Raw genomic sequence first — 17,610 nt, 5'->3', positions numbered from 1 at the left:
AGTAATGATGCTGGTGATGTTTATATCTTGCAAATCACTAGGAAATATAACAGTTACTTAGTATATTGAACTATTGAATCTGATTCCTTGCATTGCCATCAAAACCTTATCTTTCATAAATTAGAACAAAAACATATCACTTAACAAATAAGGACTGACAGACACAAACTACTTGTCTAAGAGAACAAACAAAACAACACTATCTTGAAAGTACATGACCATATATGTGCTGCTAACAGTAATGATGATGTTGGGAAGATGTATGAGGATAATAAAGCAGCCAGCCACCTTGAAGTTGGAAGACCCGAGAGATGCCCACAACACTCGAATTAAGTGAATCTGTATGGTTTTCACAAGTAATGCTTACCAGAACTGACTATTGGTGATCAATGGTTATGACCTGATGGTGTAATGGGAGAACTCAGCCTCCTGATGCTTTCCAAAGACAAAACCCTCTGTTATCCAATCATTTGATTCATCTTCCTCTTCTTCTTTAGTAACCTTCTGTTCCGACTCAACATTCTCCTTCTTCGTCTTCCCATCAAGAGTACAATGCTGTTCCGAGTTTCCATCATTCTTCTTCCCGTGGGAAGTAGAACCCTCTTCAAAGTTTCCATCACTCTTCTCAGCCTTCCCGTTGGATTCATCAAGAGTGGAATGCTGCTCCAGTATCATCTGCTTCCTATCCCTAATGGCCGCAGAAGTAGCAAGAGCCTTTGCAAGGCGTCTCCTTTTCTTCTCAGCTAATCTACTTGAACAATGCCTTTTCCCCCAACACGCGGGGGGTTCCTCGTAGTGTCTACCACACCCCAGCCCGACATGACCCAGTTTACCACACTTGTAGCAAGACACAGCCCACGATGACGACGAGAGCGCCTCGCCGCAGCACATGTGGCCAAAGCTTTTACAGACATAACATCGCACATCCTTCAGATCATCCTCGGAGTATTCGTACTTGCACAAAGACATATCATGTCCCATGTCTCCGCATCTTAAGCAAACGGACCCGTCGTTAGGACAAGAGTCGTGTCCCATCGAACACTGTTCCCCGACATGCTCGAAACTAGCGCATATAAAGCAGCGCTTCCTATGAGGATTTGCATCTTCTTGCTCCCAAGAGCTATCGCAAGAAGAATCAGTCATCGAATCAGCTTCGTCGGGAGGGTCGAAGTACCTTGCTGGACGAAGAAGCTTTTTCAGAACCATGTTGTTCCATGTTTCTCCAGATTCTTCAAGATTCATCTTCTTATCTTCCTTATACTTTCCTCCATCATCAACCATCATCACAGTATCGTTCACGCTAGAACCGCAGAGATCCGACCAGCTTCTTCAAGCTAAGATCCGACAAGCTTCTTCAAGCTTCTTCAAGCTAAGATCCGCAGAGACCATCCGACCGATTCTCGACCCCGGTGATAATGCATTCTCTAACAGGTTCAACGTAAGATCCTCCTTTTGGTCTTTCGTCGCAGCCGTCGCTAACTCTAGTGTCACTGTCCTCGTCTTCTCGGAGATCGGATCCGCTAAGGTTTCGGATAGGTTTATGTTGGGATCAAATTTTATTGGGCTAATGGGCTTCATTTCGGAAACGCCTAATACTGTTACGACGAGTCTCTTTCAAAATACAAACTAGCAGATTTTCTATAGTTTTATTCAAATATTTATTTTTGTTAAACATTTTCATATTTTCTATATTTTATTATTAATTTTAAGTTTGTGAATAATTTTATTTTAGAGTTGCCAAAATATCCAATGTGGTATGTATTTTTTATATAAACTACAAAGATTTGGATATATATTTTAGAATTTTTTTTATTTTTCATAAAACACATTTTAAAAGTGCTGTGGCACAAGTTTAATGTGTATTAAGTTGATTTAAAGAAAATTAATATGATATGTTTATGTCTATTTTTTTTATCTTTTAGTATAAATATAGATATTTGAGAATCAGAATATGATAATACATCTATTGTTTAAGAGAAAAGACTTAAAGTACCCTAAATTAGTTACTATTTTTAAAAATATACTTAATGAAAAATATTTTAACATTGGTTGTATAGTTTAGTAATTATTGTTTATGATTTAATATTTACGGGTTGGATTAGATTTATAAACTTTTATAAATATTTTATAAAAAATTTTAAATATTTTTTAATTATTTTAAATATTTATAAATGATTTATGAAAATTAATTTAACTTTTTTATCACAAATTTAAAGTATTCATGAAATAATTATCTTTTAAAACTAAATTTGAAAAGTGGTATCAAACTTGCGGTAAAACTAAAATTATTTCTCTATTTAATATGTCCAGGATAAAATTCAGTTTTACTTTTTTATAGTTTAAATATGATAATCTATCATTTTAACTCATCTCATTTAGTTAATTTTTTTTTATTTTTCTATGTTTTTACAATTGAAATAATATAATAACTTTTTCATGTACTCTCATATTAATTTAAATATTTTGAAAATTTAATTAAATCTTAAAAGGTTGCAGTTCTAATTACATCAACTGTTACATTTCACTATATAATCAAATAACACAGATACTAACTAAGGGGGGTGTATTGAATCTGAAATTTGAAGTAATTTGATTTTTAATGAGTTTGTAGATGATTGCAGGAGAATTAGAGATTTTGGTGTGATTTTTGTTAAAACACTCTAGAATCTCATCTAAAACAGTGAGATTTGGATTTTTATTTTTATAACTAAAGAACTCCCCTCAAACACTCTAGAAACAATGAAAGTACTCTAAAATCTCCAACTTAAATTTTGTTCAATAACAGTGGATTTCAAAGTGTTTTATGAAATGATAAGTTCAATAACATTGGATTTTAAAGTGTTTTTTAAAATCAATGTTTGAATAACAGCGGATTTGTCATTTTAATACAAATCACGTGAAACTCTTAGTTGAATACACCCCACTAATTTTAGGCCATCAAACTCGTCTAACTCATAAATGATGTGCACGGTACTCGCCTAAACGAGAATATTCTTAAGACATCACATCAGTGTTTCAAAATAGGGGTGAGCGTTTGGTTCGGTTTGGATTTTAGATTTTTGGAGTAAGGAATTTAAGTTATATTCAAGTGTTTATAAATTTCAGTTCGGATCTTTGAATACATAAATTAACATGAAATTTGATTCGAGTTGGATATTTGGGGGGCAAAATGGTATGTATTTCAAATATTGAGGGGGTTATAGCTATTTTTAGATAATTTTATTTATTTTTGAATATTTTATAAATGCTAAATTTAAAATAATTAATACACCAGCCATCACTTATAATAGGTTTCATGGGTTGAGTGAACGAGCGTGAAAGATCCATTAGTCGACGATCAGAGTGTTACAAGTGGTATCAAAACCAAACCAAGACGAGTATGGAGTTGGTGTAGACAGGCTTACTCTTACGTGTGACAATCTTGGGCAACGAAGATGGTGCACTATGTGAAATGAGGTGAATTGTAACATTTTGATTTGTGGTATATGATAAAAAAAAATTAGTAGAATTGATTCGACTACATATGTCATTAAAATGTGCATATCTTTGGTCATTTGTCTATAAAGAACTTTAGAATTAAACGTTCTTAAGTTGGGGTATTGAAATGATGAGTAATCTATCGCGAAATGATGTGATAATGTGTGAGTAAGGCCAAAACACGGAAAATATCATATAGTGACGACATAATCAATAATCAGTCTTTTGAACTTCAAAAATTAACGCATTGACCAGCACACAAAAGAAATCCACATACCAAGTAAATGGTCATGGAAACCCTATAAACCTTAAACAGACGGGGCGTTACCAATTATCTAAAAATGACAAATTTACATGTTTTACACACAGTCTATTATGTAGACTGTTTCAAAAAAAAAACAGTCTATTTTTGTTTGAGCAACACAAAAACAGTCTATTATGTAGCATATCCCCGCTTCTGCTACAAAAGCGAGGTCACATATAAACATAAGACAAAACCAGCCCATGAGACTCAAAGCCGACACATTCTGTCTCCAATGACAGATATTTTGGATACCAAAAGCTAAACACTTCGAATCTTTCAAATAAAATAAACAAATAAAATCTAGAAAGGAAGATTAACTTTTAGTAATCTGTCTGTAATCCTACCTAATCAGACTCAAAAGGATTTTGGCTCAAATAAACTTCCATTGATTAAAATTTGCACGACTACAACTATGAAAGTAAGCCTCTAAGAAGGCTCCAACCTAACCGCTTCTGCTTAGACAGACAAGACAAGGAAAGGGCCCATTTCCTGATGGCATTTTGCCATTGGTGTTAATCAAGAAGGGATACTACATTTATGTAGAATCTAAAACTGTATTTCACCCAGAAAAAAAAAAGAATCTAACTGTGTAGGCTTCAATTACTAATATGATATTTTTAATATTTCGTTGCGAGATTTAATAGAACTGATACAAAGGAGAAAATACCTGATAAAATGAAGAGATGAATCCATTATGCGTAATTATCGACCAATTGCACTTCAATTTATTTTATGCATTTTTAGCTTTAAGGATCATGAGTTATAAATACTTTTAAAGGAAAGTTTCTCAAATAATTTTTTTTTTCTTACGTCAAAAATTATTCTATTAATTAAACCATGTGACATAGCAATCTTCAAAATATAAAGTCTTTTGAGGACATTTCTAAATATTTTAATATTATCAATTTTTAGTTTCTATATATTTTAATATTACAAAATCCATATGAATACTTGTTGGATATTGATATCTCTCTCTTATTAAAGCAGAATCATTATTAAAGACTAAATCTTTTTTGTAAATTTTAAAATTAAATACACTCTCTACTATATAGTTAAAATTCAATATTCTAATTATGGAAAATAACATTAGACTACTAAATATGTTTTAAAACAACACAATAACTGATCATGTGTCTAAACACTATAAAACATTATGTCCTACTTTTTAATAACTTTTATTTATTTTTAAAAATTAATTGATTTAAAACTACTCAAATATTTTAAAATTTTCAAAAAATAAGTATAATTATTTTTACGGGTTTAGATACTAAAAAGTGATTTAATATGAAATTAATTAAATTGATATATTATTTTTATTTATGAAAATATAAACAAAATAATATATTAATTGAATCAATTTATAAAATATTTGAGCAGATTTTAACATTATTAAAAATTAATATTGATATTGTAAATTAGATTTTATTAAAAGATATTTCCACGCTTTTAAACGTGGATTATGATTTAGTTGGTTATTATACCTAAAAATAACAAATATTTTATATTCAAACTATTTAAAGTTATTCTAAGTATGTATTTTCAAATAGGTAAAAAGTACTTGGATTGACCGGATTTAACTAAATCTATTCAGGTTCATGATGTTGTGTATAGTACAAATACAAGAATGAACTTTTAAGATATTTTTAACTATTCATCAGTTTTCACTTTAAATCGAATTTAATACTAGTTTTTTTTTGTATATCAATTTAGAGACAAACCGGTTCGAAACTTTCAATTCGGATTAAGGACCGATCCTGAGCAAATCTAAATGAAACATTGGTTTAAAGCTCCAAATGCTTTGAAGAAAAATTGATATAAGCTCTTAAAAAAATTGTGTCCCTAAATTTGTAAAAAGAGAAAATTAGTTAAAATCTTTCATAAACTGTCTATGGCTCTTTAAATCTCAGAGTCAGCACTGATTCGGAGTCAGCTTAATTAAGTTTTTTGAACATACCTACTTGTTCAATTGGTCATTTCCCATAATTTCTTCTAAATATTCAACTTTGGATTTTGCTGACAGAAAAAAATTCAACTTTGGATCTTCTGAATTAAAAATAAATACAATTACATTTTTTTTGTTTGGGGAATAATAACAGTTACAGCTTTAAAATAATTGATCCAAAAAAACTTTGTTTCAAGTATATTAATGAATCCATGGGTGTGTTGAGAAAGGTAATTCTTTAACTTTTTAAGTGTCAAAATATTTTTTAATAATTTAATATAGATCATTAACTAATAGCTGTAAGATATTCACACGCATTTATTTTTACCTTTAATAAACATAACACGATTTAGTTTCCTCTTTTATTCACTTCGTCGTATGATAGAAAATAACTGTTTCCAATTAACGTAACTTTCCATAATCATTCACTCAATTTTGTATTTAATATTTTCAAGACATTAGATTTGATTCTCTCTTACTTATAAATAACGCATCTCTTGTCTTGACTAGTTTCAGCTTAATACAAAAGATGAATCATCGTCTTCCCGGAATAATCAGCCCTCTCAGTTACATAACTACCGATCCTATTCGATCCTCTGTTAAGCCTCCGGTACCGGTTTACTGCAAAACCACAATAAACCATTTGAAATCTCTAACCGGTCTCGATGTTTCACCTGGCCTCACCAATCAAGAGATCTCAGCCGTTGAGTCCTCTATCGGCATCTCCTTCCCTCTTGATCTCCGTTCGATTCTTCAGACGGGTCTTCCGGTGGGTACCAAGTTCCCCAATTGGCGATCCGGGTCGACCCGGAATAACCTCCTCCTTCTCTTCAATCTCCCTCTTCTCCATGTATCCAAACTCGTCGTCAGAAACGGATTCTGGGTCGATTCTTGGGGAACCCGACCCGGGTCCGACGCGGAGGCTTTGTCGCTCGTTAAGAAGTTCGTGGAGTTCGCTCCGGTTCTCGTCCCCGTCTACGAGAACTTCTACGTCCCTTCGACGACCCCGAATTTGGCGGGAAACCCTGTGTTTCGAATCGACGGCGACGGAGTTACCGTTCTGAGCTGCGACGTCGCTGGGTTTCTCCAAGGACTGAGCGGATCGGACGGTATTCGGGATCCCGGTGATTCGCGACGACGGCGTCGGGTGGAATTTTGGACTGACGTGGCGGAGAGAGGGAGGATGACGGTGGCGCGTGGTCCCACGCGCGGATGGTGGAGCGCTCTGAGCTGCGACGAGAGGATAAGGGCGTGTTTGGACGACGCGTTTTGGAAGCTGAGAGAGGCGGGATGGAAAGAAGATGAAGTTCGCGAGATGATGGTGATGGACGGAGTAGATGGAGACACGTGTACGGAGGATGAAGATTATCGGAGAGGCGGAGAGGTAACGACGTTGAGGGCTCTGCTGTATTCTCAAGAGCCGTGACCCGTGAGGTTGTATGACCGTTGGATTAGCTAAAAGTTGATAAGTTTGTTATGTTTTTTTTTTTTTTTTGTAACACATGAGTTAGTTATGTAGATGACTAACGTTGTCTATGGTTTAGATGAAAATAAATTTTTTTTTGGTGGAGTTTGATTTTGTAATGAGAAATTGGTTATTGGCCGTGTAAATGTCTCATATATTTACTTTGGTTAAACTTTTAAATCCGTATTTTACGTCAACACAATTTGAGAGGCACAGTAGGCATGTTGTCAAGGAAGTTAAACTGGCTTTGTGGCAAGTTAACTTCTTATCTTGGGTTTTATAAAAAGTGTTCGATTATGTGGCCATGGTGCAAGGCGAGGTTTGGCAATGTCATAATCGCTTCAGCACATGACAACAACATACACAAAACGAGTGTATTCGATGCTTTCTGCTAAGCGTCAATGCGCATAAAGCTTATCTCTTACAGATATTAAATCAAAAGATTGCCAAAATTACTCTTAAACTTGTGTTCTGCTAAAATTATATGATAAAATGCTTTTTTTTGGGGTACTCTATTTAGTAAAATGCTGATTTTATTGTCGGAACATTCTGACTAGAAATGATATAATCTTTTCTTGAATAAGGTTATTTTGCTAACATGATCTTTTTAACATTTTGACTAAAAGTGTTATTTTTTTCTGGTGGTAGAATTATTTTGGTAATATGTTAAAAATTGTTGACCAAAAATGTTACGGGTCGTAGAAATATTTTGGTAATATAATATTTTATGACTAGAGAGATGTAATGTAGAAATAATCTAAAGTTTTGTTCAGTCTTGTGACACGTGAATGAATGTAAATGGTCTTCTTGGTCATTGAACTCACTTGGTAACAAGATATCGTTGAAAGGTGGACTGGTGGGTGGTGGTGGTTCAATGAGTTAAAAGTCTTCATTTTGAATGTTTTATTTTATTTTTGGCAAAGTTTGAATCATTCTAAATGTAAATGCAATTTCAGTACTTTTTGCAAGAACCACTACTGAAACAAGGTACTAAAAGAATCTGCTGAACCAAAAGATACGAGACAAAAAAAAAAAGCAACACCATAGATTGACTTGGACACAGACACAAAACAAAGAGCCAACAAATTCTTCTTACAACAAAAACGTTTAATCCCCATTGATAATGAAGTCTCAAGAATTTGATTCTAAAGACAACTTAGAAAACAATAAAATAAATGTGACTACAGCCCATATGTGTAAAAGAAAAGTTACAACAGATTACATGACACAAATTCAAAAATTTAGAGAGAATTTGATCTACTCAGCAGCAACGTTATCACTGTTTCCTCCATTACCAGAATCTGGAAGAGTTTCAAGATCAGTACGAACATCATTTACTTCTTGAGGAAGACTATTGTCAGAATGTTGTTGATCGTTCTCAGTCTCACCACCATTCTTGTTGCTTTCCTCTTTCTCTGACTCTGTTTGTGTAGTATCCTCCTCTGGTTGCTTTTGTTCAGTCTCAGTATTGCCATTTTCTTTGCTAGTTTCACTCGTGTCTTCCTCAGTCTTCGTCTTCTCTGTTTCCTCAACTCCTTCCTTCTTCTCACTCTCAGTACTTTCATTTCCCTGTGAATCATTGTTGGATGAAGACTCTTCTTTCTCCTTTGTCTCCACTTCTTTCTCTTTAGTTTCCTCTTGAGACGAAGGATCTTCTTTCTCCTTTGTCTCAGTTTCCTCTTGGGAAGAAGACTCTTCTTTCAACTTTGTTTCAGAATCCTTGTCTTTAGTTTCCTCTTGTGAAGAAGATTCATCCTCCTTCACAGTTTTCTCGGTTTCATTGTTTTCCTTCTTCTCTTGGGACAAGGACTCTTCTTCTTTCTCTTTTGTCTCAGTTTCTTTGTCTTTAGTTTCCTCTTGGGACGAAGGCTCTTCTTCTTTCTCAACTTTTTCACTTCCCTTGTCTTCTTCACTTTTCTCTTGGGACGAAGACTCTTTTTCTTTCTCTTTTGTCTCCGCTTCCTTGTCTTTAGATTCCTCTTGAGACGAAGACTCTTCCTTCTCCTTTGTCTCAGTTTCTCCATCTTTAGATTCACCCTGAGATGAAGGCTCTTCTTTCTCCTTTGTCTCAGTCTCTCCATCTTTGGATTCTTCTACTTTCTCCTTTGTCTCAATTTCCTTGTCTTTAGGTTCCTGTTGAGACGAAGACTCTTCTACTTTCTCCTTTGTCTCAGTTTCTCCATCTTTAGTTTCCTCTTGAGACGAAGACTCTTCCTTATCTTTGGTCTCGGTTTCCTTGTCTTTAGATTCCTCTTGCGATGAAGACTCTTCTTTCTCCTTTTTCTCCTCCGTCTCTTTGTCTTTAGTTTCCTCTTGAGACGAAGACTCATCTTTCTCCTTTCCCTCAGCTACTCTATCTTTAAGTTCCTCTTGGGACAAAGACTCTTCTTTCTCCTTTGTCTCCGCTTCCTTGTCTTGAGATGAGACTTCGGAAGATTCTACTTTCTCTTTCTCGTCTGTCTTCACACTAGACTCTGACCCATCCTCCTTCCCAGAAGATTCTTTGGACTCAGCCAGGTCGCCATTAGAATCATTGAACCCTTCATTCTCCACCCTCTCATTCTTCTCCATGGATTCACCCTCAGATTTAATTTCACTAGAGGAATCCGAATCATTACCAGTGTTCTTCTCATCACTGCTGCTTCCCTCATTATCAGTCGGCAAAACACTCTTAATAACAGTGTCTTCCGGTTCTCCGGTTTTATCTTCTTCCACTTGCACCTTCTCATCTGCCTTCTCATGAACCACCTCACTAGAAGCATCATCTCCCTTGTAATTATTCTCTCTGGCTTCTTCACTATCCTTCTTCTCCTTCCCTTCATTCTCATCAGTCACTTCCTCTATTTTCTCTTCTGCATCACCCTTCTCTTTGCTCTCCTCACTCTCTTCACTACCGCCATTGTCTTTCTTCTCCTCAATCTCCCTCTCTTCTGTACCACCATTGTCTTTCTTCTCCTCAGTTTCACTTTCTTCCGTAGTACCACTCTTCTCTTCACTTTCTTCTGTACCACCACCATTGTCCTTCTTCTCCTCAATCTCACTCTCTTCTGTACCACTCTTCTCTTTGCTTTGCTCATTCTCTTCCGTATTGGCATTGTCTTTCTTCTCCTCAGTCTCGCTTTCTTCTGAACTGCCATTGTCATTCTTAGCCTCAACCTCGCTGCTTTCTTCACTTTCCTTCTCCTTATTCTCATCACCTCCTCCCTCTACAACCTCATCTCTTGTCTGAATCTCTCTATCATTAAAACCCCTATCAACATTCACAGCAGCTTCATCCTCAACGACAACGCCCGGGTTAAGATCTTTCCTCCCGAGCTTCACGGCTTTCTCACCTCCAACAACAGCCTTTGCGCTAGTCTCAAACAGATCTTTCTTCTCATGAGAATGCTTCACTTGATAAAGCAACCATATCCCAACACCCAGCAACAGCGTCAGCTGCACACAATGCTTCACCTTGAACCCCTTTGATCTCTGTCCTCTTCTTGGCGATGATCTAAACATCTTTCTTTCTTTTTTTTTAACTTCCCCCTAAAATCAAACCAAACCCAAATCTCAGATCTTTAACCAAATCATATACATTAATTAAATTTCTAATACTTGCAACCAAAGGCACGATCTTGATCGGATCTAAGTGAACGTTTAACAAATCTTAACCAAACCTTTATACTAAATAAGAAGGAATCTTTATAAAAATGGAAACTTTACCTCAACAATGTGAATTTTCGTTTTTTTTTTCTTCTTCTTCTCGAAACAATGAAGAATGATGAACAATTTTTTCCCGAAAAAGTAAAGATTTTTATTTTTAGATTTAGATCTTGAGGGAAAGGAAGAAGAGAGAGCTGTGAGTTTGCCACTAAAAATCGTGCGTCCCTTCAATTTGCAGAAAAGTAAACTAAATATTATTATTATTTTGCTTTTTTTTTAATTAGAGCGAAAATTATGGCAACTTCACACTTGGGACTTGAAAGTAGGAAGGAAGGGGAGGGGGGGCCATGTGAATCTGGTTTCAACGTCCTCCTTGTTTTTGCTTCTCCACTCAGACACCGACACTATGTAACGAAGTCGTATCTTGTCTTGTGGGCCTAGAGAATTAAATTAGGTATGGCCTGATTAATCTGTTTCAGTCTTTTAGCCCATTGGGCTTATATATAGGTTGATGGTTTCAGGCTTTCAGCTGAACTATGAGCTTGTCAACGCTTTTCTTGGTTTTGTTCTTTTTTGTTTGTTTCTTCTCCTCTAATTTTAACCTCAACTCAGTTTTTTTTTTAAAATCTATATATATAAAGAAATATTTGCCTCTTTCCTGTGATGCCACGTCACTAATTAGTCTCTTTAGGTGATGACACGTGTCGAGACTTCATTTTACTCTTTCGATGATGTTATTGTTGGGTTTTCATATTAAGAATTGATTTGGGTTTAAGAGGATAGGTCGTGGGCTTCTAATACAAAGTCATATATTTGGGCTATAGATCATTGGTTAAGTAGGTGTAGCGGTTCAGACAACTATCTCCTACGCTTTCTCAAAGAAACGCCGTCTAGGGCTCCTCTTAACCAACTGACTATGGAGGATCCGGGTGGGTTACGAGAGTTAAAAATCCGGGCAATCTATGGTGGAAACCGCCGTCGGTGTAAGTTCGCGTAGCTACTTACTTGCCTTAGAAAACCTGGAACGTTATGGATCTCATATGCATTCAATCACTCTCATTAACTTCCCAATTAACTCCATCTCCCCCACTCCTTCCATGTTTTCACATTCATTGCATCCTCTTTTCTTCCAGTCGGTGAATTTGCAATTATAAATAGGTTAGATTGTATCCGTAAATGCAATTTCATTCTTCACAATCATAATAACACAAAAACTTTCCACACGATTGACTCCGATGTTGATCGATTTGGAACTTAGAGATCAATTGAGGAAACATCATCATCTCTGCAAGTCATGCCATCTTAGGAGACCAGTCTTGGGGTAGATTCTTTTCAGAAAAAAACGTTTTTAAAGCTTATAAGATGATATATTCTTCTGTACAAAGACTTTGATGGTGAAGTTTAAAGTGAAAAGAAAAGAAGGATAAGAAGAAAATGGTTGTTACAGAGAGAGAAAGACATAATCTTCATTGTTTTTTTAGTGAGAGATGTGAAAATTTAAGATTTTAGTTCTACCATTAAAGAGGAAAGAGGAATCGGAAGTTCTAAGAGATGCAGAAAATCGAGAGCTATCAACAGAAGCCTATGAAGATGGAAAAGTATTTATTAAATTGCAACAGAAATATAAGTTACAAGCTGGCACGGGCTTGCCATGTTATTTATTTGTTTTTTTTGTTCAAAGGCTTGCCATGTTATAATTCTTTTGATTTTTGTTGTTACTATCAAAAATTAACTTTAATTTCGATAAGAGATACAAACAAATAATTCTCTTAAGTATTGTATCTGTTACAAATAAAAGTTAATTAGTGCAAGGTATTTGTCAAAACAGGAAAAATGTTTAATACGTCAGATTAGGGATAGGGAATATGATCAAATCTTTCACAAGATCATATTACCCTTATTAATCCCATCATAAATTGATTTAAATTACTTAGCTTGGTTCAAAGTTAAGAAAAAACAAGTCTAATATAATTTTTGATCTGGTGTTGGTTTCAGGTTTTCAATATAAAATTATAAATACAAATTTTCAGTTAAAATATTTTTTTATTTTTAGACAAAATATATAATAACAAATTAAACATACTGAAATATTTTTAAATCCAAAATAAAATCACATCATATAGACATTAATAATGTGATTTCAAATACCAAATAAACGAAAATTAGATTCACATGAGAATGAAATTGTATTTTTATTAAATAAAAAACTATAACAAAAATGATAAAATTAAATTATACAATGACCTTAAACATATTTGAAAAAAAATTAAAAAAAATCAAGACGCATTAAAAATAAGCATATCCGTTATTAATGTTTGAGAAGAATAATTTGAGAAGATATTGCCTTCGAGTCTGTCAACCAACACAAGATTAATACTTTAAATGTTTAAGTAAATATGTAAAACAAATTTTAAAGCTTGAATCTTCTTGAAATAAATTATATATTATTACATATTCTGAATTATTTTTGTTAATTTTGTATTCTCTAACATAAAGAATAATGAAGGTTGCTGTCATTTTAATTCAAACCAGAAATATTTATTAAAAATAACAATATGATCTCAATTTTTTTCAGTATTTATAATATCGTTTTCAATCTATAATGATTTAAAATATTTCATAAAATTAATATAAATTCATATAAAATAGTTTTTATTATAACTTTTCGCCCGTAGGGCGGACCGGCCCTAGTAAATTATATATTTATATTGATCAACCAGAAAGGGCGTCAAAGTCGAAATACAAACCGGACTCGAACAAAATGATCTAGACCAATATGTTTGCTAATATAGTTTCGCACCACCACTTAACCGACGCGTTCTGCTAAATAGCTTAGTAATCACTAGACTTCCGGTGATCGTTCTCTTCTATTGACGTTAATCCCGGGGAAGTGGGTTTTACCTCTCGGATGCCAGAGTCCCCGAGACGTCGCCTGAAGGAGCTGGTAATCAGTGATCTTGCCGGATTTGCATTCTTCTTTGTCGATGAAGCGCAAGACATACAAGGGAAAGTTACCTCCAACGTCGGACGATGCAAGAATCGGGCTTGTGCTCACCACCAAAATCCATATAGAAAGCCTCCAAACCTGCACGAAAAATGCTTATCACACTACCAAAGCTGTTCAAGTGACCACCTTTGACACTAGGATATGTGAATCAGTCAAATGTTGACACCAAGCGCCAAAGAGCTAATGATCGATGAAGACCAAAAGCTCAATTCACATTGACATTCGCCGCTTGTCGAGAACCGAGAAGCAGAAGACCGTGCTTGTTAAGCCTCTTCCTGGTGCCAACAGAGAAGAGGAAGCAATGTGAACCGAGAGACAAACTTCGAGAGGAAGACCGCCATCACCAACCCGAAGAACCATAGAGAGACAAAGCAGCGGAGGTCCATAGCGAAGAGGGTCGACGAACAGCCACCGAGGAGCCATAGACGACTACCTTTCAAGCTGTTCTCGTAACCCCCACGTGCCTGAACAGAGTCGAGCCACCATCTCCGCCTGCGTAGCCCAAATTCAAGACACTGCTCCGAGGTAGAAGGATCCTCCGGAGTTCACTAGACACCGCCGACTAGACACCCAAACTCCAAGACACCGAGGAGAGAAGCTATGTCCACTGACGATACCGAACGACACCACCGGCCAGAGATTACGACGAACCACAAACCAGGGAAGCCAAACCTTCACTCCTCCGCCAAGAACGACGAGCACCGAGAGCAAATCTGAAAGAGGGAAAATCAGATCTCCTCCTTTACACCCTAAAAGCCGGCTCCAAACCACCTGAAATCACTCCACAACCTCGCCAAGAGACCAGATAAAGCGGAGACGTAACCAGATCGAACCTCTCTCGAGCAAGGCCTTCACCTGGAACAAAACCCAAAACCAGTTTCTGAAGCATATCGGAAGGGAGAGGGACAAACAGGTGGAGAAGCAAAGGGAAAACCGAGGTATAGAGAGAAGAGAGCTTCCGGCGCCGGCGGTGGTGCTCACGCGCTTGCCGGATGCCGGAGCGTTATCAGATTTTGTTTTGAGCCTCGAGAGGAAAGTTGGAGAGAGAGAGACCTCATTTTAAGATTTAAGTGTTTTACGACTTATCTCAGCTAAGCTTTTTAGTTATTTAATTTTTATATATTCATTATCTCGAAGCCTCTATAAAAATCCGAAAATAACAGTAACACTATCGATCAAAATGATGAAAGTTGTTCGTACAAACGTTTTTGAGCCAATGGGTTGATCCTCTTATTTCTTCTACAAAACTCACATGAGCATCTTGAAGTCTTGATTGCAAAATCCAAGTCATTCTCTCTTCATGTCATCTCAGCTCAGGCCAATGTGCTTAAACTCATATTAATACTATCTGACTAACATCATTTTTTAGTCTCTGAAAAGCATGTTCATCTCATACTCAAAGTCCTTCAAAATTGTTAAACTATATAATCTAATATCTCCCAATTAGTTATTATGTTATTACACAAAGAGTTGTAACTCTTCATGTCAAGAGGTGTGTCTCTTGATCAAATGATTCGATCTCTATATAAAGATCAATCATAAATTGTAAACATTATCACAAGAATCTCAATAATACAAAGTAATTAGGACAAGTTAATTCATTTTTCGGAACTATCTGAAATAAGCCTGAAACGTCTATCTTATTTTTTCTCTCGAACTCGTGTGTAACATTTGTGTAACACAAGCAGTTGATAAAAGATTAACAAAAATTCCATTTGTGCAAACTGCATGTGTTACGATCGCTGGAAATAGTTCATCATGTTGCACAGATCTTGGCATGTACCGATTTCCTTTGATTTGATCGGCATGATTTAATTGTTTGGTTTAAGTGTGTGATTTAAGAAACAGGTGTGCATATGGAACATGTCAAGCGAGTACTGATCCATCATGGGGGAATTTTTATCTTGCATGTAAGTGTTTATGAATGGTTTTTATGTATTTATGCACTCAAGCATGGGAAGAAAAATCATGAGTTTTGATGGGTTAGTTAGACATGGAAAGTATGTTATCATGTGATTGTGACTGAGCATATGTGTGCAACTATTAATACGAGTCTTGAACAGTTTAGTTATGTCCTTACTATGTCTCAAGTCTCAGATGGTTTTAAGTTTTGTAGTTTTGAATCATGTCTTGAGTTACTTACATGTTAGTACTTGCATAGTGGTGTGTGTCTTGTTTTATGTGCAGATTTCTTGATTGTCATACATAAAAATAGGAGATTGTTAAGACATGGAATCTGTAGCACAAGAACAAAGTGTTCAACAAAGTTTGCACATGCGCAAGTCAAAAGGTGACGTGAAAATATTTACCTACAAGATTTTATGGCGTGAATATCTGCATACAATGATTTGTGACGGCCACTGCTTCATTGGATGAAGTTATTAAACAAGAAAATAAAGAAAAGGTTTTCTTGTACAATGTATAAAGATAAGAAAATATAATAAGAGAATATTGGAGATTTAGACTTATCAGGATACTGGAAAGAAGAGATCTTGTGTTCTAAAAGGCAGGAGGGCGAGACGAGTACGTCAAGCATTATGTGATATTTTGTGAGACCGTGTAAGATTTCTTGTGTGAGTGAATAAACGATGTTGTGTTTGTAAGGTTGGGTAGATTAGGAATTTCAATGTCAACTCACATGTGTGAAATCGAATTAATATAATTAAACAAAAAATGTAATTTGTTTAAGAAATATCTAATAAAAGACAACAATTTGAGAAAATCATCTTATTCTTTGATATAGTACTTCTGTGTTATAGGTTTTACACATAAATCTTTCTATATCTTTTTTATGCTAACTTTTTTTCATTGTTGTTTGCTTTCTTCAATGAACCAGGGATCTAAGAGAGGACTCGGTGGTGGCGTTGACAAGCAGCCGATAACAAATATATGGTAAATGCTCTAATGAGGGATCGATCAAACACAAGAAACAGAACAGTTTAACACTTTTTTTGCTCATGTCTAATCAAATTTTGACTCGTTATGATCACACCAGGAAGGAGACAATAGGATACTGTCTTTAGTTCTATAGTTGTAGCATCAGCAGACACACGTGTTTTTTTCTTTTTTTGTTCAAACAGCAGACACAAGTTTTTACGAGGATATTATTAGCCTTTTGAATTATCTTGTCTGTATATATTATTTTGTAAGGTTATGACGATGCTCAGCAACCATACGTTGTTACATCTCTCATGATGGTTAGGCATGTGATATTAATTTGCAAGTGCCAAACCTTTGTAGGGTTGGAAACATTCTAGAAGCTTTATTTAAGATTCGTAATCTCTCTGCATATAGGTGTACCAAAATTTGGAAAAGATCCACTTTTCATTTAATAATAGTGAAAATTTAGAATACACGTTTTAAATTAGGTTGAACAGTTGACAAAAAAAATTAGGTAGAACAATGATGTATGGTTTACTATACCTTATAGCCGGTTTAAAACATAGCATAAACGCAAAAATAAGTTGTTTATCTAGAATAGATGATGGAATAAAAGATATAATAAAAGTTAATGTTTAAAAGAAAATTAAACTTAGTGCAAAGTGCAAACCTATGATAAAGAAAAACAAAGAATTGTGAGAAAATCTTTCGGAACCTAAAAAGATTTGAGTTATTTTCATATATAGACACATTATCACTTTTTACTACACTGCAGAGCATAAAGTGCTACTAAGGTAGTTTTTAGTGGTTGAAGACAAGTTTAACCTTCAAAAAGCAAAACCAAGAATGGACAATTAAGTAATTAGACGTGGGCTTTCTAGTTGGACTGG

General features: G+C 35.2%; 3 protein-coding genes across 3 annotated transcripts; 1 reads left to right on the top strand and 2 right to left on the bottom strand.

Moving 5' to 3' along the window:
- Positions 1-393: 393 nt before the first annotated feature.
- LOC106413461 lies at positions 394-1,281 on the bottom strand. The gene has a single exon (XM_013854234.1). The coding sequence runs from the start codon at positions 1,279-1,281 to the stop codon at positions 394-396; it is 888 nt and encodes a 295-aa protein (XP_013709688.1).
- Positions 1,282-6,031: 4,750 nt separating this feature from the next.
- On the top strand, positions 6,032-7,374 carry LOC106369566. Its single transcript, XM_048765045.1, has one exon. It carries the CDS (start codon positions 6,253-6,255, stop codon positions 7,147-7,149), a length of 897 nt encoding a protein of 298 aa, XP_048621002.1. The 5' UTR covers positions 6,032-6,252; the 3' UTR covers positions 7,150-7,374.
- Positions 7,375-8,263: 889 nt separating this feature from the next.
- LOC106415304 (myb-like protein X) lies at positions 8,264-11,209 on the bottom strand. Its single transcript, XM_013855964.3, has 2 exons — positions 10,894-11,209; positions 8,264-10,716 (listed from the first exon to the last, which is right to left on the bottom strand). The coding sequence occupies exon 2, from the start codon at positions 10,687-10,689 to the stop codon at positions 8,446-8,448; it is 2,244 nt and encodes a 747-aa protein (XP_013711418.1). The 5' UTR covers positions 10,690-10,716; positions 10,894-11,209; the 3' UTR covers positions 8,264-8,445.
- Between the last annotated feature and the right edge of the window lie 6,401 nt (positions 11,210-17,610).

The sequence above is a fragment of the Brassica napus genome, chromosome C8 (genome assembly GCF_020379485.1).
Source record: "Brassica napus cultivar Da-Ae chromosome C8, Da-Ae, whole genome shotgun sequence".
Taxonomy (NCBI): domain Eukaryota; kingdom Viridiplantae; phylum Streptophyta; class Magnoliopsida; order Brassicales; family Brassicaceae; genus Brassica; species Brassica napus.
Note: the sequence above shows the minus strand (reverse complement) of the source record. Positions and strands in the feature narration are given on the sequence as shown.